The sequence below is a fragment of the Montipora capricornis genome, chromosome 13 (genome assembly GCF_036669925.1).
Source record: "Montipora capricornis isolate CH-2021 chromosome 13, ASM3666992v2, whole genome shotgun sequence".
NCBI classification, from domain to species: Eukaryota; Metazoa; Cnidaria; class Anthozoa; order Scleractinia; family Acroporidae; genus Montipora; species Montipora capricornis.
The window spans coordinates 27,475,318-27,497,673 of NC_090895.1; the positions used below are offsets into that span (position 1 = coordinate 27,475,318).

Here is a 22,356-nt window from a genome sequence, read left to right on the forward strand (position 1 = left end):
CAGAATAGTTTCTACAAAATTTACTCAGTCCCGTTGTCTGTTGATAAACACTGTTACATGATCAAATAAAAGAATAATAATACATATTTTGTGTTTGTCGAAATGTCCACAATACTGACTCTTAATAAACTCGTTCAGTTTCGGCACTGAATATCAGTCTTGATGCCAACTAAAGCTCTCTTTAAATCTAGAGAGACATTCGGCAGAGAAATAAAAGATGTTAAAATACATAAGACTTGTTTATGAAAAGGTCCTTAGAAGCATTATTATTTCAGTACGTTGCCTAAGAAAATGCCTCGTTTAGGTAACGAGGCTCAAAGCCTCGTCTTCATAGCGAGGCTAAGTTCATCCCCATCGTGACGAGGCTGCACACAACTCCTCAGAAAGCAATTTTCCATTTGACTCTGTGTTGCTTTACCGTGTACCGAAACCGTGAAAAAGTAACAATTGAAGTAAATCCTTTTTCCCAAACGCAGCTTTTTCCACGTTTTCGAGCTTGTATTCGAAGCGCAGGAGGAGAAAAAAAAGCCCTTAAAAAACAAATAGAATAATTTTTATTAGTACTTTCAGAGTTGTCTAGTTGGCACAGTTGGTAGTGTACTAGACTGCAGTGCGAGAGGTCGCAGGTTCGAATCCGCGCTGAGGTAAGTTGGAGTCTTCAAATCTGGTAAGTGAACTAGGTAGATAGGTAAATAGATAGACGGATAGGTAGACAACCCGTACTACGAAAAAGGTGAGTGGGGATAAAAGTAAGGCAGGCGAAGGGGGGGAATACATGATAAGGGGGGAAATGAAGGAAGAAGGGGAGGGAAGGGAAGGAAAGGAAAGGGGAGGGGAGGGAAGGGAAGGGAAGGGGAGAGAAGAAGAGGGAAAAATATTTTCCTATTTTTCCTTTTTTTTTTTTTTTTTTTTAAATAGGGGGAAGCAAAATCAACCAATCAGGTTACAGTATTCTTGAAATTCAAGGTCACGTGATCAAAATTGGCCAATCAGAGCGCTTGAATTTTTTAGGCCTATTTTTTACTGATTTGTGGTTGTAAATAAACATTGCAGCTCTCTGATTGGTCAGTTTCGGTCACGTGACCCAAATCATGCGATCTGATTGGCTGAATTTGCTTCCTACCCAACGTTGCTAATTTTACTAAACAAATGGCTGAACCAACGCACACATCCCCATAAAATTCTTAAATAAAAGCGTCTGCCTCTTACCTCCTATAAGCCATCGGCGCTGCACACGGTTTCTCCGTCCAATCTTCATCCTGCATCGTTTCCGTGTATGTCAGAGGGCGAACGGCAACTGTCAAAACAAGAATAAATTGTTGATATCAATGAGCTCATCAACTTCCAAGCTCGTAGCAAGCAATGATTTTCAATAGTATTTTTAAATATAATATTTCTAAGACTTACAATGTTTACGGAATTATTTCTGTTTTGAAGTCAAATCTGAATAAACTAGAGGGCGATAAAAAAAGATGACAATAGGATAGCGCAACAAAATCGTGAAGAACACAATAAAAACCAGCGTGATAACAATAGAGAAAACGGCCTAGTTCAATAGAAAATAACAATAGACCAGCCATTGTTTGTATGTCGTTGAAATTTGCATACGTATAGTTCCTTCTTTTTTTTAAGTCACCAGGGACAAAATATGACGTCATGGTGACAACCCTGGAGACTCGGAACAAAGGAATGACGGCCATATTGGCAAGGACTGATAAGCATTAGGACAAAAGAATATTTAAACTGGACGCCATTATGAAAAAGAGAATTAGTGTCACAAAGGATTCAACAACAGAGCCTAGAGCAAAACACAATGCCAAAATCGTCTTAGTTCAATAGAAAGACACAATAGAGCTACCTGGCGGATACAATATGGCAACTATTGTTTGACAGTTGTGAGTTTTGGTTTGGTATTGTTGATTGTTTTTGTTTCATTCTTATGACGTCACGGCGGCCATATTGGAAAGGCTAAAAGTTCTTATTAGCATTACTGAAGACAAAAGAATATTAAAATTTGATGCTTTTTTTTTTAAGAAAACTGTTCTAAGTCACAAAGGACACAACAATAGTGCCGGGCCAAAAAAACAATAACAAGAATAACGTCACGGCCGAGATGACGGTAGAATATACTGTAACAAACGACTCATGATTAAGCGTTGCTAAAATTTGATACGAACGCAAATTTAACAACTGTCTACGTTAAAACGTTGCTCGTTGTAAGCTACATTCCTTACCAGGAAAAAAGAAGGATCCATGATTATTTCAGACTAGTCCAGCTTCAGTCCAATAAACGCCATCTGCAATGTTTCTGAAAATAAATTTGGCGTTGTCAATATGCCATATACCGGACCCAGAATAATTAACGTCCATAAAACAAAAGAACAAAGCTAAAATAACAATACCTAATCAACGAGGCCTAATCAGAATAACAATGGTTCTTTTGTCTTCCGCCATTTTGGTCCGGTATATGAAAGTCTACCCAAAATTTATCATCTATTTTTTTTAAATACATACACTGCGACTTTTAACCAACGAGTCCTCGGGATTTTTATCCGGGAAAACATTTTTTAACTAGGCACTTTAATAGGAGGAAATTTCCTCTCGTATGTGCTAAATTTATTCAACGTCGCTTTGCAAAGCGCGATTACATTTTCACGTTCATTTGTTATTAAAAATGCATAGGTTTATGGAAAGACATTTTTTTAGGGTAAACAAAATGAAATCTTTTTGGCCAGATTTAAGTTTGTTCGAATGGCGGCCGGGAAATATTCAACCGATAAAGCTTTGTTAGCGTAAGAACGCCGCAATTTAAAAATGCAGCGCTAACTCCCTCAATATTGAGATGAAACTTTGTCCAAAACGGGCTTGGGAAATTTATTTTCCTGGATAACGTTGTTTAATTCGAAGTGGCTATACTTCTCTTTCATTTATCTTTCTCTCTTTCCGGGATTTTCTCTATGCGAAGTTCTATTTATTCCACAAAAACGACAGATTGAGAAAAAGAACTTCATCATCTTTCTCACTACCTTTGCGTCTTACAACCCAATAAACCCATTACAGACAATCAGCATCCCCCACTCTCACGGGCATTACCACCTATTAACCCTATCCCTTGACAGGCTACAGGTATTACCACCTTACCGCCTTTTCACCCTACACCCCCCACAGGCATTACCGCCTTTTAACCCTACCCCCCAACAGGCTACAGGTATTACCACCTTACCGCCTTTTAACCCTACCCCTCCACAGGCTACAGGCATTACCGCCTTATAACCCGTCTTAATCTATGATCGATTCGGTTATTATATTGCTCGAATATTGTTGTCGCGCACTTGTGGGATGATCGCCACCAGTACCGGTAAGCGGTATTTTAGCTTAACGCGTGCGCAGTAAGGTTTGGCGCTATCTTTGCTCACCAAATCTATTAATCGGTGTCTTAGATACATTAACCCTAATTTTCGAACATCTGAAAAATGGTATAATTGCCCATTTTTAACGGATTTTTACCCTAAAAAGGTCACCTAGAATTTTCGGGAGTCTTTTTTCTGCCTGAAATTTCCGAAAAGGTAAGTTTTGATCCCTGTAATTTTCGGATCACTAGACTTTCAGCTAGGAAATCTGAACAGATGAAAATTTTTAGGGGATAAAAATATGCCTATATCTACCGTTTAAATACTAAAATACGTTTAACAACTGTATGTTTAAGTGGTCTTGAACTATATAGTCTCGTTTGGTGCCCCTGTAACTCCATCAATATTGAGATGAAACTTTGTCCAAAACGGGCTTGGGAAATTTATTTTCCTGGATAACGTTGTTTAATTCGAAGTGGCTATACTTCTCTTTCATTTATCTTTCTCTCTCCCCGGGATTTTCTCTATGCGAAGTTCTATTTATTCCACAAAAACGACAGATTGAGAAAAAGAACTTCATCATCTTTCTCACTACCTTTGCGTCTTACAACCCAATAAACCCATTACAGACAATCGGCATACCCCACCCTCACAGCCATTACCACCTATTAACCCTACCCCTTGACAGGCTACAGGTATTACCACCTTACTGCCTTTTAACCCTACCCCCTCCACAGGCTACAGGTATTACCACCTTACCGCCTTTTAACCCAACACCCCTACAGGCATTACCGCCTTTTAACCCTACCCCTCCACAGGCTACAGGCATTACCGCCTTATAAACTGTCTTAATCTATGATCGATTCGGTTATTATATTGCTCGAATATTGTTGTCGCGCACTTGTGGGATGATCGCCACCAGTACCGGTAAGCGGTATTTTAGCTTAACGCGTGCGCAGTAAGGTTTGGCGCTATCTTTGTTCACCAAATCTATTAATCGGCGTCCTAGATACATTAACTTTATTAACCCTCGAATTTTTGTGTAGCTTACGAATTTAATGCGTTGTGTTAATACGCCGACAATTCGAAACTCCAACATCCCCCCGGCATCTGAGCTAGTTAAACACAAGTGCGTCAGCTAATTTGATTAGTTACGTACTCTTGAAACAGAAACAAAACTTACATCTTCTAAACAGCCAACCAGTAGAAAGCCCATCAGTTTGGAGAGCAAATTTTTCCAGTTGAGGATGAGGGATGCGAACGATGCCATAACAAATCCACTAGTCGCCCAATCCAAATCTCGGACTAAAATCACTGATGCTCCATATCCAGGCTCTTCTCACTCTACAGATGCGAAATAAAGTACAAAGAAGGAAAAAGATAAAGATTGACCGAGGGTCTTAAAATAACTGAGGAAAAAAGTGCTTCGTAATTTCATCTGCAAATGGACCATATTCGTATTCTCAGTATTGGATTGGAACTAGCTTGCTAATGCAGGGGAATATATTAAAAAGTATTTTAACTTGAACCGTATTAGCCTCCATTGGAAGCTAGTTCTAGTCCAATACTGAGAATACGAATATGGCTATCTATTGTTAGATTGATTCTTTATGAGAATTCTTAGATAGGATACAAGTTGCCTCGCAACGTGCAAAAGGACAACTGAAAAAGCAGAGTCCTGTGCAGGAATCGAACCTACGAACTCCGTAACACCTGCCGAATGCTGTAAACATTGAGCTAATATAACACATAGGGAGGTACGTCGCTTATCTACGTCCAGAATAGACCACTCCAGAAAATACCATAATACTCTTTGTTTCTCCCCCACCCCCCGCAATTTTGCATAAGCATTGTCTTTGATTTCTCTTGGGCCAATTGTAAAGTCCCAAGAGAAACTGAAAACAATGCTCATGCAAAATTTTTGGGGGGAACAAACAAAGAGTATTATGATATTTTCCGAAGTGGCCACCATTTTCGAATTCATACGGCTGGACTGGATCTAGCATGAAATGGAGGCTAATGAGGGCAAATCTTTTCACACAAATTTATTTGCCCGCATTAGCCTCCATTTCATGCTAGATCCAGTCCAGCCGCGAGAATTCGAAAATGGTCTATTGACAATGCATCCTACTGGTCTGCGGGCTCTACAAAGTCATACGCCTCAATTTTACAAATACATGAAATGATGGAAAGGTGTAATACCCCTGTGGGAGTCATGACTTTTCAGTTGTCCTTTAGTCAGTTGTGAAGCAACTTGTATCCTGTCCTTCCACAGGTGCATTACACCTTTCCATCATTTCATGAATTCGTAGATGTGAGACATCTCCAAATATGTAGATTCAAGAACATAATAACCGGATCTTCTAAAAACAAGACGGTTATTGTGATATAGATACGTCAATAGATGAGATGAATAGAATCTGAATCTCCCTCATCTTCCCCTATCCTCGTTATCTCATCTAAATTTCATTATGAAGAGATTCATTTTTCGATGCTGATTCGGGGATACTCGTAAAAAACCCGAGTGCTCCTCGTATTCCGAGTGCCCCCGAGTCAACATCGAAAACTAATTCCCCTCATTTCATTCATCAGGGTTAACCTGTAACATATTTTTCAATTATTGCGTTCGACTATAGGAGAACGCAATTTCTAATATTGGATATCCTGAGCATAGAGTGAGCCTTAGCAAGTTTTAGTTTTTCGTTCGTCTCCTTCTTCAGCGCCATCTTGAATTACGTCATACTACCATGCGCATCTCGGTTTTGATGCGTCATATGCGCAAATGACGATCGTGCACCTCGTGTATGGAGTTAATTGGCACCAAGACGCTGATTTATCTCTCATACAATTAAAAAAAAAATCCAGATTTTCAACAATTTTAGTTTTTGTGACGTCATCACCACTTTACTCCAAACTTCCATGTTTGGCCACATTGCAGAAGCCTCACATATTGATACTTTCTATAGACTTTCTTTACATCAAAATAGATGTGTCCATGAACTGAAACTGATAAACCAGTCAACTCTATTCATATCCCAATACTCAGTAAGGCGACATTTGTTTATAAAATGAACGTCCGTGTGTAATCTGAATACTGCGCACCTATTGGCTGTCAGTGTCATGAATTATTAATGAAGCTTACTATTTAAAGCAACGGGCCAATATATGTATAGGGTATTGTCACATTAAAAATAATCTAATATCTGATAAATAAGATCAAGATCAAGATCTCTCAAGAGCAAAGAATCTGCGCTAATTTTGAGAGATCATTTCAAGGGCTCGTATTTAGTTACCTCAATAGCTGTGCTGATACTTGCACTCAGGCCATTCGTCAAATGTCAACGTACGTGAAACTTGTGTGCACCAGACACGAGTATTGCAGCCTTTTTTGAATGCCTCTGGCCGACAAAACAAAGGCGTGTTTCGTATCGCTTTCTCTGAACCTCATCCCTTTCCTCTGCAGCGTCACCGAGTTAAAGTAGTCCTTTTTTTTATTTGCTGGAAGAAAAACATTATGCCGTCTCTTTGTATAGTTGATTATTCCATACACGAGTGAACAAATACGTGCCTGACCCACCCCTTTCCAGTTTTGTACTTCTGCCAATCCCCCTGTGTGGCAAACAACCTGAATGTTTATTCTCAGGTGCGAGAAAGGTTTATCCCGAGAACTCCCATTTAAAAGAACCACTTGGATGTCGTACCACAACTGTCACACCCAGCCCTCTCCTCCTTAGGACGGGATGACTGACTTTGTTCGCTCCTTTTCGCAGTGGGAGGAGCGTTTGATTAATTTGCTGCCGTCGTTAGGGAGGAGGTTGTGAATTTTTCTCTTCCGGGACGGGGTGCATCTTTGAATGTTGTCTGGTAAGAGGGGAACGGGAAAAACACGATTTCGGCTAGGGACATGCCTCTTACGTTATTAGGACGCCTTGTTCCGAGAAGCCTTTTAATGGTTTGACGTGAAGCATACCATGTTGTGGAACTACTTCTAACCCCCCTAGGTTAAGCGCTCGTATGTTCCTCCTAATTCAACATTGTTGCGTATGCGCGTGCGCACTAATCGGTCTCTCAATGACGTATCCATAGTAACAACCGCGGGTGCAGTCCAACAATACAAGAGTGCTTTGAAATACAAGACGATTTTCTTGCTTTTTCGAGTGCGCGCGAAAACCCTGGAGCCTGGGACTAAATATACCAGGCCACTCGCAAAGCTTTGTTGAATCAAATGTTGAGGATGTGTTGCAACCGTTTGCCGCGTCAGCGGTAAACATCGTTCAACAAAATCGAACGGTTGTTGAAGCAAATATTGTGTCCGTTTGCTAGGGCCTGTACTCTAAAATCGACAATTAATTGCTCTTTGCTTTGACCCACGCCTCCGGGCCGGGGGGGGGGGGGTGGGGTGGAATTTATTACAAGCTTATAAGGATAACAATTATGACATGAAAACGACTGGTAAAAAAGGCAGCAAATATTTTTTGCCGGCTAAAACAATTGACAATTTATAGCTATTTGCATAATTTTCCATTTACAATTTAAATTGAACTGTTGATCAACTCTACTCGTCAGAGTTTCCCTGAAGCATATTTTTCATCAACTGTTCTTGAAGTAATTTCACAACTTGTCGCTTTCCCTTTTGCGTTGGTTTCTTTTGGTTTTCAATCTTGACAGCATCTTGTAGCTGCGTTAGCGCCTCCTGATATTTCCCAACCATCGACTTTAATTTGTCTTGCTTTATGTTAAAATTGGGGATTTTCTTGCGGCCCGTCTTCTGGATCATTTCTTTGAAATGGTACACTTCCTCTCTGTGTAGAAGGGTTATTGCAGTTCCTACAGACAACAATAAAACTTGTTAAAATGTACGTCAACCTTGGTGTCAATTCATCGCGTACTTACAAAGAAAGCTGTCTCCTTGCATTCAAAGGACATCACATGATTACAAAAAAAACGGAGGCAACGTCACCGAGTTTTATGCGAGAAGCAATTGGGTTCTTTAACGTTCATTATTGACCATTACAGAGAAGGAGCAGAAGACGAGACCGCCGGGATTTTAGGTTGGCCATTAGTTTTAACGAGACCTTCGGAGGGCCCGCCAGGAATATAACCGACCTTGACAATAAGGCCGGAAGGGAAAGAAACCGGAGATCTATAGACAACCCGTTGAGGGAGCGACAGATCCGAGTACGGGCTCCTCGACTCTCCCCCCCCTTCCCCTCCCTTCCCCCCCCAAAAAAAAAACCACCTTCTAGCAGCTTAAACTTTTTCTATGACCTCGTTACCAGGATCTCTCTTTTTACTGGGGGACCTTGGAAACGAGCTTAGTTACCTTGGTTCCCAGCTCTTGCCGTTCTTCCTACGCGATGAATGTAGTTTCTGACAAACTTAGGAACATCATAGCTGATCACATATGCGGCAGTCTGTATATCCATCCCGCGTGCCATGGCATCTGAACAGACAAGAAGCTGTAATTTGCTTTGTTTGAAGTCTCTGAGGATCCTCTTCCGCTGTTGAAGTGTCAAACTTGAAGAATACTCTGCGACTTCAATGCCACCATAAAGTTTCAAAAGAAGGTACAACCTAAGCACAGAGAAAAAAAAAGATTCTGAAAATAAAGTTAAACAAAAACGCCCTGCTAATTAACCTTTCTTTTCAAAGGAGCAGCTCAGCAAGACCAGCTAAAAGTACTCCGTTTGCAGATGTCCAAAAAAAGGCAGAACCCTCTCCTCGGTTGTTTAATTCCACGAGCGTTGGCCAACCTCGTTCCCTCTCTTCCTCCCTCGAGAAAGTAGGGAGCTTAAGCATGCGCGTTTTTGAGACGCGGACGGCAACCGGAAAAGAACATTTCGTGAGCCAGGACAGTGGTGTGTCTCAGATTTTTATACTAATCATCTCTAACGGAGAAAAGATACTTCGTAATGTAAATGTGGTTATGTAAAGACAAGTTAAATGGGAAAACAGCTCACTTCCGGTTGCCGTCCGCGTCACAAAAACGCGCTTGTTTAAGCTCCCTAGTAACCTGGTTGCGGCTGGTCACGTGTCTACGTGTACAAATCAAATCCGCACTGAGGGTGGGTCTTCGACTTAATTTTGTCAACAGTAAAATTCAGTTCTTTTTTTGGATAAGGACATACCATTTGTTTTTCTTTACCAAATGGCGCTCACGTTCTTAAGTAGATTTCAAATCGCGCTTCTTTGGGCTGGCTATACAGACGCTATTTTGAAAGTAAAATACGTTCGTAATTTTTCTGGAGCCGAACACGACAAAACTGATATCCACGGGTACAGAGGATTTACAGATCTTTTGTTTGAGTTTGTTTTAGATTAAAAGACATTCCTGCGCCAAGGGATGTTTAATTTCCACTCCCTACTGGGCTCAGTAGATGAGATCAGTAGAGACAATAATTTAACCATTATGCCCCTCTCTTCATTTAGTTTTCAGGAATCTGCAAAAAGTCTAGCGAACACACCCCGGGGGTGGGGGGGTTTACTTTAGGAATTTCTGGGTGGGGATGTGCTGCTGGGACCCTGGAACCCTTAGCCTATACCAGATCTAGTTTCAGCTAGACTTTGCTACCCTATACTAGAGTAAACTCCCCAAATCACTCCTACACTGTATCCTAGAGTAGCTGTTTTCCAGAAACTGAGGTCACTAGCACAGTCTAAAGCAAAGCCATAACAAAACCTTACACCACAATCACTTCTTTCTTAAAAAAAGAATTTATTTATACTTGTCCAGCCATGCCAAGCACGTACGTACGCATTACCAAGACAATAAATTGTTTAATTTTAATCAGTATTAATACCACCGATTTCCGTCTGAATCCCGATTTTTGACAGTTAATAATATCCAGTAGCCTTTTATGATAGTCATCTATCAACGCTGTTGAGGCTGAGTCGTGAAAATTTACACTTGCCGATTTAATTTTTTTATATTTTTGAGTAGTAATTCCTGGTTTCCTTAGTCTAGATAAAATCTTCAACCAACTGGTCAGTTTCGTGAAAAATGATACCCTATTCTAGACCCAAATGCTCTGATTTATATACCCTATGCTAGAGTAGACTGCTTGAAAACCATACCCTTCACAGCGGCACATACCTATATAGCCCATATATGGCAGTACCCCCCCCCCCCCCATTGTCATCAGCAAAAGAAAACTAAGCGAAGAGACACTTAATATGCGAATCACTAGATCAATTTGGCTCCACCAACCACATTTTTCCCTTTTATAGTTTAAATCAAGTCTTCACTTGACCACTCATTCTAAGTACCTTGATAGCAAAACATACTACATAAATCACTGTTGACGAGTTACCTGTGAGTGGCTTCCAAGGAAGATGCAAAGCACAAGACTCCCTGAAACTTGAGCTGTGTTAAAAAATGCAGCACAATCAATGGTTTCTCACCATTGTTGCAAGTTGTCATGTATTCTGACAAACCCTCTGGAATGGTGTATCGGGCCACAGATTTCAAATCATCTGAAAGAAGATCATTTAAGGAAAGGGATGGTTAACAATTACATGATCAAAGAACGAGTTCATTCAAGTTCTATTTTAGCACTTTGTATTTGTTCACATGATGCCAGTTTAAGTTTTTGTGACATTTGAAAGAATTTCCATCCAGCTGTGATGAACTTGTTCCAGAGTGAAATTTATTCCAGTATCAGATTTTACAAGTAAGCAGCCTCTAAGTTAGGGTTATTGCTGGAAGGTAATATTAGCTACCATAGTGACATGTTGATGTAGGTTTTAATCAGATTTGGGTTAATAAAAAACTTGAGCAGAAAGAAATTGAACTACAGGATACAGAGCAAGCAGTTTCCTAGGTTTTCTGGTCCTGTATGTGCACCTCAAAGCAATGTGATTGGGCTTTTCATCAATATCATACAGTGGTGTAGAACTAAGGAATAATTTTGAACAAAAGTTGATTTTGGACAAAAGTTGCGAAGAATTACATTAATCCAAGTTAAAAACAATGCATTTTCTTTAACAATGCATCTGTTTCCACTTCATATTTACAAGTACAAAATATAATGTAAGTGACCATGACATTGACTTTCAATTTTAGACGTGTGACCTTCTACGCAAAAACATACTTTAACAGGATTCTGCGCATGGGTGAAATGCATGATGCTCACACAGCCTGCACAGCGTTTAAAACAATCTGAACAAGTGGCTTTGCACCGCTAAACAAGTTCTCCAGAATCCCACTCGAGTAGGCAGGAACACTGCACAGCTTGAGAAAATGTTTGCCAAGTAGGCAAATGGCTTATTGAGAATTAACTTGGGGCACGGGTACTGTAGGGGTGTGGCTCGTGTATTTCCAATAAACTTCACTAATATTATTATTAATGCTGATTTTTGTGTATACACAACCACATAAGCTTGGTCAGGATCAATCTTTTGAACAAACCAGAAATTCAATGTCATAGAACATACCTGCAGATGACAATCCAACATTATCAGGTTGATTGACAGTCGCTGTTACAGTAAACAGGATTGGTTGATAGAGCTGTAAAGGAGCAAGTTTTTCTGGGCTGTGTGTCATCGTAGCAGAAAACAAAAGCTTTTGCAAAGGAAGCTGGATTGTCGAAAAACTTGAAGAGGTCTGTTGTCCAGGAGGATTCCTGACTGTCTGAGGGTTACAACACATAGGCCTGAATTGAAAAGGAATTGAAAAGGAATTGTTAAGGGTAATGGCAATGAATACAATCACAACCAACTTGTCTGCCAACAGTCAGTCAAACTGTTAGCTAACAGTCAACCAACAGTGTTGGTATTGTGTTGGAGGGCATATTGGCGGACACGTTGATGGGATTGGATTTGTTACCATACCCGTGTTTAGACTGGAAGCCAAGCAATAGGGGCATGCGACATGTGGGATGGAGAGAGGAACAATGCCAGCTAACAGCCTTGTCTCAATCCTTTCAGCTTATTTCTCCTTTCCTCTCCACTTTCTTTGGATCTCACATTCTTTTTATTTGCAAATGGCTTATTACATATTTTTTTTAATGTTAGAGAGACACAGAGAACAATGAAGAGCCATATTACTAAAAGTCAAAGATAAAGAAAAAATATTTTAATAAGCCAAAGAATTTAGTTTTTATCTGTAGGAGTCAGAGATTTTCAAAAGTTCTTCACAACATCATCATATAATTAAATAGGTGCATTGTAGTAATATTTATGACAAACCTTTATTTACAATCTGATTTACAAATACTGTAGCCTTAGGAAGCTACTGTCTTGCAGCATTCCCCCTTTCCCCCCCCCCCCTTACTTCTCCAAACTATGATAAAAGACCCCAACAGCAAGGAGTACATGTAAATTCAAAACTAAAGGCACAAACTGTGTAAATTAAGAGAGGAAACTGTTTTATTGGTGATGACTTGAGCATCCAAGCACTCCTGAACAGGATATGAACCAACATATATGACCAGCTGAGCTACAGGAAACTCAATGATCGAAGCTTGAACATTAACCAAAGTTGCATACATGTCTGTTGTTAGAGTTAAAATTCAGTTTGTTTTTTACTGTCCTTTGTCTCATAGAGATTAATGCCTGTGTTGCAAATGGAGGTTGGGTGCTCAAGGGTCTGGGGACTGGTACCCACGACCCAAACCCAAGTCTTGATGAGGTGATCCGGAACTCCCCGAGCCACAGCTGTCGTGGCCGCACCAATCCGGAAGCTGTGACCCGAGTAAGAACCATGATATCCCGATGAGTGTAAAATAGACTGCACCATGGATGACAGCCGCTGCCGAGTTAAGGAACGACCGTCCTCAAAGCAAAACAGCGGCCCTGGAGACGGGCCCTGCAGAATCAAGAAGTTACCAAGGGACGCCACTGGGCAAATAATACTGTTACCACTGCCTACGTAGATGACACAGCCAATGTGAAAGGGGTCAGTCTTTAAGGACTTAATGTGGACTCTAAAACAAGTAGGATCCACCAACGCATCCGCTTCTACGTCACTAACTGCTAGATGGATACTGGGGTCAAATGAAGAATTAGTGGTGAACTTGCCTGCATGCAAGAAACCAAAAAACCCCAGGCAACACGCTGCCCAGAGCATGACATGGTCGTGGAACTTCAATGCTGAATGATCTGAAGGATATCAATTGTAATCGGGAGGCGAGTCGGGGGGGATAAACCCTGTACACGCTTTATACCCCTCAATAAACGCTGCAGCTGTAGACAGTTGACCAGGGGATCAAGTAAACCATTGTCAATGTGAAGGGACCGCACTGCACTGAGGTATACCTTGATGGATAAGTGGTGAAGATTATCTGCCAACAATGATGCAAAACGCATAAGTGACTGTTCGCCGGCTGGCACAAGGGCCCCCTCTGGACTCAAAAGGCCCTCCTTACAGCAGAACTCGGCATAGCGACGCTGGGCGGATAAGTAAACCCGACCTGTACATGGAGGGAGGCCCTGAGTGTGTTTTTAAACTTTCGATTACATTTTGATTACGTAATTGTGAAATTAACACAAAATGCTTTCTGGCACAATATGTCACATTAAATCTGCACTTCATAACAGCAAATTTCCAGTTTTGTCTTCAGCCATTTGCACGAACTCCTATCGCCAGTAAATTGGTAGACACGAGGTATCTCGAGACCATACCCTGCCCCTCTGTTAACATGTTTTCCAATCACTTCTAAATGCCCAGAGTTTGTTCCTCACTTCAAAATGAATTACACTAAGACACATCCAACATGTTTACATGTACATTATGAAATTATTAAAAGTGTTTTGAGAAAGAGGTATGTCTAATTACATTCCTTATGCAAGAAGACCATTGTTCTAGAAGCTTTTATCAGTTGCATTTGCTAAAGTAAAGGAAACACTTTCTGCCAAGTTTTTTTTTAAAGTTTTACTATGATCCAAAAATCAATTCCTTTTTTTCTTCAGATAGATTTTGAAAGTTTTTTATATGCTTGACACCTGACTGGCAACATTTTGAGCTTTGATTTTTATCCAAAGGTTGTTTTCTTTGAGTGTAAGTTTTGAATTTCACAGTCTGCCATTTCTCATGTTCAAAACTGACCGATTGGACCTCAAAAGGTTGGATCTAGGGAAAAGTGATGTCATTTACTCATTAGGTTAAAATTTCAGCATGTAAATGCAGCTTATTATATATGCAAAACACTACTTAAAAAGTTTGAAAGCCTAAAAATGCTGTGATGCATATAAATTCAGCCGCGTACACATGCATTGCATTCTTAAATTGGAGAGTATTTGATGTCACTTTCTCCTTGATCCAGTTCCTCACCCTCAAGTTTTTAACGTTTGTTATGGTGGATGACTAAAAAAGAAAATCAAGTTAAAATAAAAAAGGGTGTCTCTTTAAAATCAGGACTTCAAACTTGGGTCACTTACAGTGTAGTGTTTGGTTTGTATAGTTTTGAAAACCAAAATTTTTTGGTCGTAGTACCTCTTTAAGATCCTAAACACATGTAATTAAATGTTCTGGAAGGGATTCACCTCACAAAATGCAGCCCAGCAAACTAGTCCCTTATTGCGATAATCATCCAGATTTAAAAAATGAAAAACAAAAACACCCACCCATTGCTGACACCAGTTGTGAGTTCTTTGTTGTATGCAGCTTTGAGAACTTTTCTCAGCCAGCCATGGTAAGATTGATCCAATAAACGATCAGCTTCATCAATCACAAGAAAGCGAACATGTTGGAGAGTGAAGTGCTGAGTGCATGCAATGTGATCCACCAGTCTGCCTGTTGTGCAGATTAGGATATCAACACGACTGCTACTGCCACAAGAGCTAGGATAAAACAAGAAAAGAGACACAATAAGATAATAAGATTTATTATGTAGATATTGATGAAATACCACGATTTTTCCTTTTACTGGTGTACTAAAAAATCATGTCTTCACCGCGCATAGTGAACATATCATTTTTATCTTTCACATGTGAGAATATAGGTGTTGTCATGGTAACAAACACGATTAGCCAATAAAATGCGAGCTTCTTCTTCATTGTAAGACAGTTTTGTGCTTTAATATAATTCTTCTCTGTACATTAACATTTTTATTGAAAAATTAAACAATTTATCATGATTTGTTTTTCATAACTTTCATATCTTGTGTTTTAGCAGTTGGTGACCACTTTTCCATCATTTCGAAAATGAGTAAAACAAGTTGTTTTAAATCTGACATTTCATCAATATCTATACAATAAACAAAACATTACATGGCCGTGCAGGGATATGAAATCTATCTTCTCACGCTGAAAGTATCTCTCACTCGTTCGCTTTGCTCACTTGTGAGAGATAGATACTTTTAGCACTCAAAGATAAAATTCATATCCCTGCACGGCCATGTAATATCCTCTATATACTGCATGCATCTGATACAATGTTTGCGTTAGTGCACAAGGGATGGGGGGGGGGGGGGGGGGCAGGAAGAGGGGGCAGAGGGGTGTGTTCCTTACACAAAAATAATGCAATTATTTTCTCCTATGGATCATGCCATTCTTCAATGAACAGGATATCCAATTTCTATTTCCATGTTACAAGACTCCCCTACCCCCTGGGGAACTTGGACATGTTGAAGGGAAACAAGCCATATGAAGCTTTCTGCATCAGATGATGATGATGATGATTCAAGAAAGCTACAAAAATCAAAGCTGGCACTTGTGTCAATATAGTGGTAAGTTTCATTTTATGTGAAGAAAAAAGGATAAATCCAGGGCTGTCAAAAAGGGCCCGAAACCAGCCAAAATGGCCGCCTACTTAACAATCTTCGGCCGGTTACATTTGTCTCAATTCACTGTTAACAAATTTAAAACTCTGATAAGTTCAAGAAAAAAGTACATTTATTAAATCCTCTTCAGTTTGTAGCAAATTATACGTACATGTATTGCACTTTTGGAACAATTTTCAGAGGATTAAGATCACTGAAATTGTGAAAAAAAGTGGCAATAAACACAAAAAATGGTAAATGTACTGTAGCCTTAATTTTCACTGCTCCCAGACCCCACTAGCAAGCTGGCGTTCACATTTCAGTCACCGTCCACTTTCTAAATTGGGACATCTACTTCAAAACTTTTTGACAGCCCATAAATTTATAACAATATCATTCTTACATTGTTTTTGGGGTACCAGTAAGTTCTGCCGTGGTACAAGAATTCTTTGCTCAGTATGATGTAGCTTCTCTGTAAACCAGCACTCAAGTTTCAATAGGGTGTATTCCTTCTAAGAGCAAAGTGGAAAGAACCAAACTTACCTTTCACTGACCAGCTGTTGCTGATCTTTGGAAAAAGAATTTGACCCTGATGTCAGACCAACTTTCAAGTTTGTTCCCTCAGTAAACATGTCAAAAACGTGTTTGACTTGATTAGCCAGATCTTTAGTGGGAAGAATAATCAATGCACGTAAATGACACACAACTCTTGTAAGCAGAGTTTGAATGATAGGTATAGCATATGCCAGAGTTTTGCCACTTCCTGTTGGAGCAGACACACAAATGTCACTAGGTTGAAAACCACCCTTTCCAAGGCAACTGCCATTGTCACTCTGAGAGAGTATTGCTGGAATTACAACACTCTGAACAGGAAATAAGTGATTTATGTCATGCTTCTGCAGCTTGTTAATTATGTGCTGGTTCAAACATGTTAGTTGTTCTACTGGAAGCACTGAGCTTTTGAAATCTGAATTAATGATGACAGGTTTTGCCAACCAGTCAGGTAAAACTCTCTGCACTTTTTTCACTTCCTTGTCTTTCTTTCGTCCTCCAATGACAGTAAATCCAGTTTCTTTAGTTCCTTCTTCTTGAATTTCCTTTGACGTATTCTGGCTTTCATCATACATGTCCTTTTTCTCACTCTGAACTGCCTTATTTGACTGAAGTTCATTCTGTTTGTTTTTTTCCTTCTTCTTTTCTTTAACTTTGTCAACTTCTGAATCAACAGGGAGTCCCATGTCTCTATCGTCAGTTGATTCCCTCTCCCTTTTATGTCCTCCTTTTTTGATCTTCTTTTCCTTTTTCTTCTTTTTGGGGGGTCTTAACTCATCAACTACACTCTTCTCGCTGTCGAAATCCACAGAAACTTTAATCTCTTCTTGCTCACTTTCACAGTCCTTGTCAGTTGAGGCCTTTTCTGAAGACTGTCCCTTTGGTTTCTCCTCAGATCTTTTATCTCTTTTATTACTCCTCCTCTTTTCTGTTACGTTTTCCACGACCAAAGACTTCTTCAATGAGCCTGAATGAAGATCATCATCTTTCGCCTCATCAACTTTGCTTTCTTTAACAGTTTCTTTTAACCGGCGCTTTTGCTTCTTCAATTTCTTTTTTGATTCTTCTAAATTTGTTTCCTCGTCTTCCCTACTCTCCCCTTTTTCCTCTTCTTGAACATCTGAAGCAAATCTTTTACAGCCTGTACCCACGTGTGTATCTCCATTTTGTTTGTGTTTTCTTTTTCGATCCTCAATGTTACGTTGCAGCCGTTTTAGGTTTAAGGTTTCATCCTGTCGATCAATTTCATTTTCATCCTCTCCCATGTATCGTTCAACTCTGAATAGATCCATTGTTCAAACGATTTTTCCAACAATTCGGGTAAAAATCGAAGTCACAGCCTTACGTCCTCCATATTTAGAAGGTATCTTATACAACGTATGTATCCCTAAAATTGCAGCTGGTCTAAGATTTTGATGGCGCAAATCAAAGGATACACGCGCGGGTCCGCGCGCGATGCCTATTTTTCAAAGGAACAAGATGCCTCGTAGCGTTTACGTGGGATACGAATGTGAAGGTTTGTTGTTCCCGCAACCGACTGCGAGTCATAAGGGACGTGGTAAATGCGATAAGGAAGGTTAAATGTGATGAGAATCTAACATTTCCTTTTCGATTTCAAGCGTTTTTCAAGCGTTTTTATGAATGTCATATGTCTCTACTCTGCACCGAGAGGTTTTCTCCGGGTACTCCGGTTTCCCCTCTCCTCAAAACCAACACTTGACGTGATTTGCGTTGATTGTTAACTTCAGTTTACAGTGTCCCCAATTAGTGCTTCAGTGCTAAAACGACTAGACACTCAAATAAAGTTCCTTTCCTTTCCTTTTCTTTATCTTATTTTAATGTGCCCCACAACCGAACAGTCTGACCAGTAACTTATGAACCTGTCAATGTGAAGCCACTGGGAGGGTGGTAGGGGATTTGACTTTAATACCTCTCCCTTGGGAGGGGAATTGCAAGAATTTTGACCCCCCCTCCTCCTTCCAGGGTTTAACAATGACAGATGCATTACACATGGGCACACATTCCTTATCAATTTGCTTATTTTTATTTGTAAACAAAATTTTAGTTTCTAAAGAAACTGTGGTACTGCGTCGGTGGGAGATTGAAAAAGAAATTGATTTTATCATACAGGTTGATACAGGTCGAATAACCACAGTGAAAGATTTCACGGTGGTTATTCGACCTGTATTAACCTGTAACCACTCGTTTAATAAAATCAATTTCTATTTCCATTTGTAACAAAATGTGCTTCTTCAAATACACTAAAAAGGCTTGTCCGATAGGTCATTCACTTTTCTAAGCATAAAACACACAAAATTGTTACAATGTTAAAGATTTTTATTTATTCATATTTGATTTTATTTCCCATTAAAAACATGATGCAATGTGATCTAACTACAACAACCAAAATTAATATGATTAAACTTAATTAAGTTGCTTTATCTTCTTTTCAAAAACTGTGACAAAAGGAATGTACACAACACATAGGCTTCTTTGCGTGACAAGAATGGCTGAAAACAAAGACATAAATTATATTTTTTTATCTCTTCAAGACAACATCTGCATGCTACTTTCCATACTTAAATCTAAAATCTGAGGAACATGTTTATGACGTTATTACAGTTATTTCACAAACAGTTCAAAGTTCAAAAAATAATATTGTGGTTTTAGACAGATGGTGTTCAATCCTGCGGCACATTGTTTGAATCAAGGTTACCATAGACGCCTTAAGCAACTCATCAATATTCATGATGGTAAACACAGCATGAAGGTCACATCAGTACTCTCGTATTAACCTTTTAATGAAAGGCTATAAGGAGGGTTGTTTTTCCAAGTAAAGTTAGTCCATACTTATAGTTCAACGACATCCACTCATAAATTAGGTCTTCTTAACCCTTTTCCCTCCCAAGAGAGCCAATGGCAGAGGACTTTACTCTGCCAATGGCAAACCCACTGGGCACAAAAGGGTTAAATACAGAATTCTAGTTGGATAACACTTGAATCAAAGTTTCTTAATTGGTTGCCATAAAAGCAGAGTTAAAGATCTCAAAGATGAAAGGAGGTGTTGATCTCTATAAATAGTTTTAAATCTTCAAAGCCTCATTTCTTCTTGTGATAAAAAACACCTTCCTCTTTCACAACAGATTCTAAACTTAAACTCTTACAATAATTATGCTGCTGTTGAGGCACAATGTATCCACTCAATGTCATGAACTTGAGTGAAATTTACTCAGCAATTTTGAGTCATAAAAAATGTAGGTTCCTCTATAAGTAATCCGACATGTTTGTACAGTCTCTGTACCCAAATTGTAAAGACAGTAAGAAAGCATTACAGTGTTTCCTTTTCAGAAATTCCACATTCCAGAATTGAGTAACAATGGTATAAATGTAATTTTGCCACTTTTTCTTGCTTCCATCCCTCAATGTTACACATACACTTCATCTGCTTTCACCATCATTCTTATTCATTTGCACAAGCAATCTCTCCGTTTAACTGGTTCCATTGCAGACAATTCTCTTGGGTATTGCAATTCCATTCATGCTCCAGACAGGTGGAAAGGTTTAGTTTCAGTAATTTAGAAATTTTACACTATCTCGTATTTGTCGACTGAAAAGCTAACTTCTTGTGAGAACTTGACGGGTTTCCTGTCATCTGCGGAGAGGATATCTGTAATCTGTGAATTAAAAAAAAAAGCATGTTGCAATATTGTCCTTTAAAGTGCCTATCACCTCAAGAAACTTTTCTGCTTTATTTATTCTTCAAATTTTCCCAAATACGTCATGTATTGTGTTGTTTTTACTACATCTTTTTTTTTTTTTAAAACTCACTTTTTATTTGCATTGAAAGATAGGAAAAGCAGTCATAGTTTGATCTGTGACCAAGCAATGAAGGGGAATGTGTTCCATACTTGGTTCACATCACAAATTACTTTGCATCACTGTTTTCAAAGAACTATTACAACGCAAACAGTCTATGACGTCAACCCAGAATTAAATCCATTCCTCTTTCTTGCCAGGGTTAAGAGCAAATTACAACTAGTTTTTCCACTTTTTGGAAGCCTCTAAAACATTGACTTTGAAGGAGAGAGTTTGGCGGACCAAAGTATTAGTGTTGGACAAGTTACTGCAGAGAATTGTTGAACGGAAGGAGTTTTTTGGAGGTGACCGACACTTTAAATAATAGCACTTATTCTCAACACAATTACTGTAACTACCAGAGTGCACCTTCCAAGGCTAAATAGCATTGCACCCAGACAGTCAACTTCATTGAAATTAAGTGTGACATGGCCAACTTTTCAAAATGATCAACCCCTACAGGTAATATGATATGATGGACTTGATTGCAAGTCACTCACATAATCTTTCAAAAAGAACGTACAGCTTTTCTTCATTCAAAAACTAAAGTCTTTATTAAATTCCATAGAGCATTTTTTTGCATGCCAATTTTTGACTTGAAATAAAGTGGTTGAAACTTAAGCATATGACTTTGAATCTAATGTTTACATCAAACTTGAATGCAGTCCATTTTGGAAAACTACCATACAATGGAACCACATGGAGTAACTTTGTCCCCCACTAACTACCACAACTCATTCACCACACTTTGTGCATTCAGAGTTCAAAAGGATGCTAAACAAACTATTTGAATTTGTTGTCTCATTAGCAAACAAAACGAGCCAACACCCCACAAAAGTAACTAGGCAAACAGCAAAAAATATTTTGCAAATATTGTAAAGAGTAAGTTACCTTGAGGTCGCAGTATGACTTAGTTGATGAAAACGAAACTGAAACAGGAAAGAAGTCTCCAGGGTGTCCAGCGATGCTAAATTCCATGCTACCACTCTTGTTTGATGTATCGATAACTGGCAGCTGCCACTCAAGTATGGAATGCTTGTGATCGTAGTGGTATTCACCATCAACATCGCCTACTACTGGCCCACCAACACCGTGTCTGTGATTAAAAGACATGTGAAGTGTTAACCTTACATCCGTGGGAATTTACAAAATTGCTCAGATTAGAGTATATTGCTTTCGAGATGGCAATAATTACAAATGTGCAATGAAAACATGGAAGTAGTGTAGTGAAGTGAAGTACATTGAGTTGTATTGGCCACTCCCACCATGCCTAAAAGGGACTAACACAATGCACCCTGTTTGGAGGACTTCAGCCAAAATGCTGGTGAGGCAAATTACCATTACATGTATTAAGGAAAGTCAAAGATATCAAAGTCTGGAACTTGGCCAGGCCACAAAATGGAAACATGTTTTTTTGGGTTTTTATGGCTCCACAAATACTAGTACGGATGTAAATGTCTTGCTCCACAACTTCATATAATTTCAGATAAGGAAATGAACTGAAAGCTTAAAACAAATAATAATTTCAGTTAAGCTACTCTCTTGCTCTTTCACTGTTTACCCTTTGCCATTTTTCATGCTTTGTCTAACCCCAGACTATTTCACTCATCAATGAGGGTTACTACTTCAGGGGTCAACGGGTTAATCTACCGCAGCTATTTATCTATATTTGATTTTCCTTGAAATAATAAATTGTTGCATTGAAGAGCACTGTTGTTGTTGGAAAGATTTCCACTTCTGAATTCATTTGGTTTATAGAGGTTGACATTTAAGACATTATAAGGTACTCACGGAACAGGAATCGAAATTACAACGTCATTCAGCTGGAGGTTTTCTTGGAGAAGCTCATATTCTATATTGACATCACACTGCCCATCATTTTCTGAAGGCCAGCAGTTTAC

The 22,356-nt window shown here is 39.3% G+C and overlaps 2 protein-coding genes and 1 long non-coding RNA gene across 4 annotated transcripts in view; all 3 read right to left on the reverse strand.

Moving 5' to 3' along the window:
• LOC138029212 (uncharacterized) lies at nt 1-6,998 on the reverse strand. Its single transcript, XR_011127842.1, has 5 exons — nt 6,644-6,998; nt 4,534-4,694; nt 2,235-2,308; nt 1,210-1,297; nt 1-530 (listed from the first exon to the last, which is right to left on the reverse strand). It is a non-coding gene; the product is annotated as an uncharacterized lncRNA (long non-coding RNA).
• An 802-nt stretch (nt 6,999-7,800) lies between these two features.
• On the reverse strand, nt 7,801-17,968 carry LOC138029340 (ATP-dependent RNA helicase DDX51-like). Its single transcript, XM_068877076.1, has 6 exons — nt 16,592-17,968; nt 14,913-15,128; nt 11,784-12,001; nt 10,661-10,823; nt 8,674-8,924; nt 7,801-8,177 (listed from the first exon to the last, which is right to left on the reverse strand). The coding sequence occupies exons 1-6, from the start codon at nt 17,890-17,892 to the stop codon at nt 7,906-7,908; spliced, it is 2,421 nt and encodes an 806-aa protein (XP_068733177.1). The 5' UTR covers nt 17,893-17,968; the 3' UTR covers nt 7,801-7,905.
• A 951-nt stretch (nt 17,969-18,919) lies between these two features.
• LOC138029673 (coatomer subunit delta-like) overlaps nt 18,920-22,356 on the reverse strand; it is a 31,244-nt gene continuing 27,807 nt past the window's right edge. For both annotated transcript variants that reach the window (XM_068877385.1, XM_068877386.1), the window contains exons 13-15: nt 22,247-22,355; nt 21,347-21,551; nt 18,920-20,274 (exon numbers count right to left, since the gene is read on the reverse strand). In XM_068877385.1, coding sequence (XP_068733486.1) covers nt 20,185-20,274; nt 21,347-21,551; nt 22,247-22,355 — 404 coding nt within the window. In that variant the 3' untranslated portion in view covers nt 18,920-20,184. The remainder of the gene's footprint in view (nt 20,275-21,346; nt 21,552-22,246; nt 22,356) is intronic.

Coding starts and splice junctions, on each gene's coding strand:
- LOC138029340 (XM_068877076.1), bottom strand. CDS start 17,892: ATGGATCTATTCAGAGTTGAACGATACATGGGAGAGGATGAAAATGAA. Junction 15,129..16,591: donor CAACAGCTGGTCAGTGAAAG/GTAAGTTTGGTT, acceptor GTTTTATCCTAG/CTCTTGTGGCAGTAGCAGTC. Junction 10,824..11,783: donor TGTTGGATTGTCATCTGCAG/GTATGTTCTATG, acceptor ATCTTCTTTCAG/ATGATTTGAAATCTGTGGCC.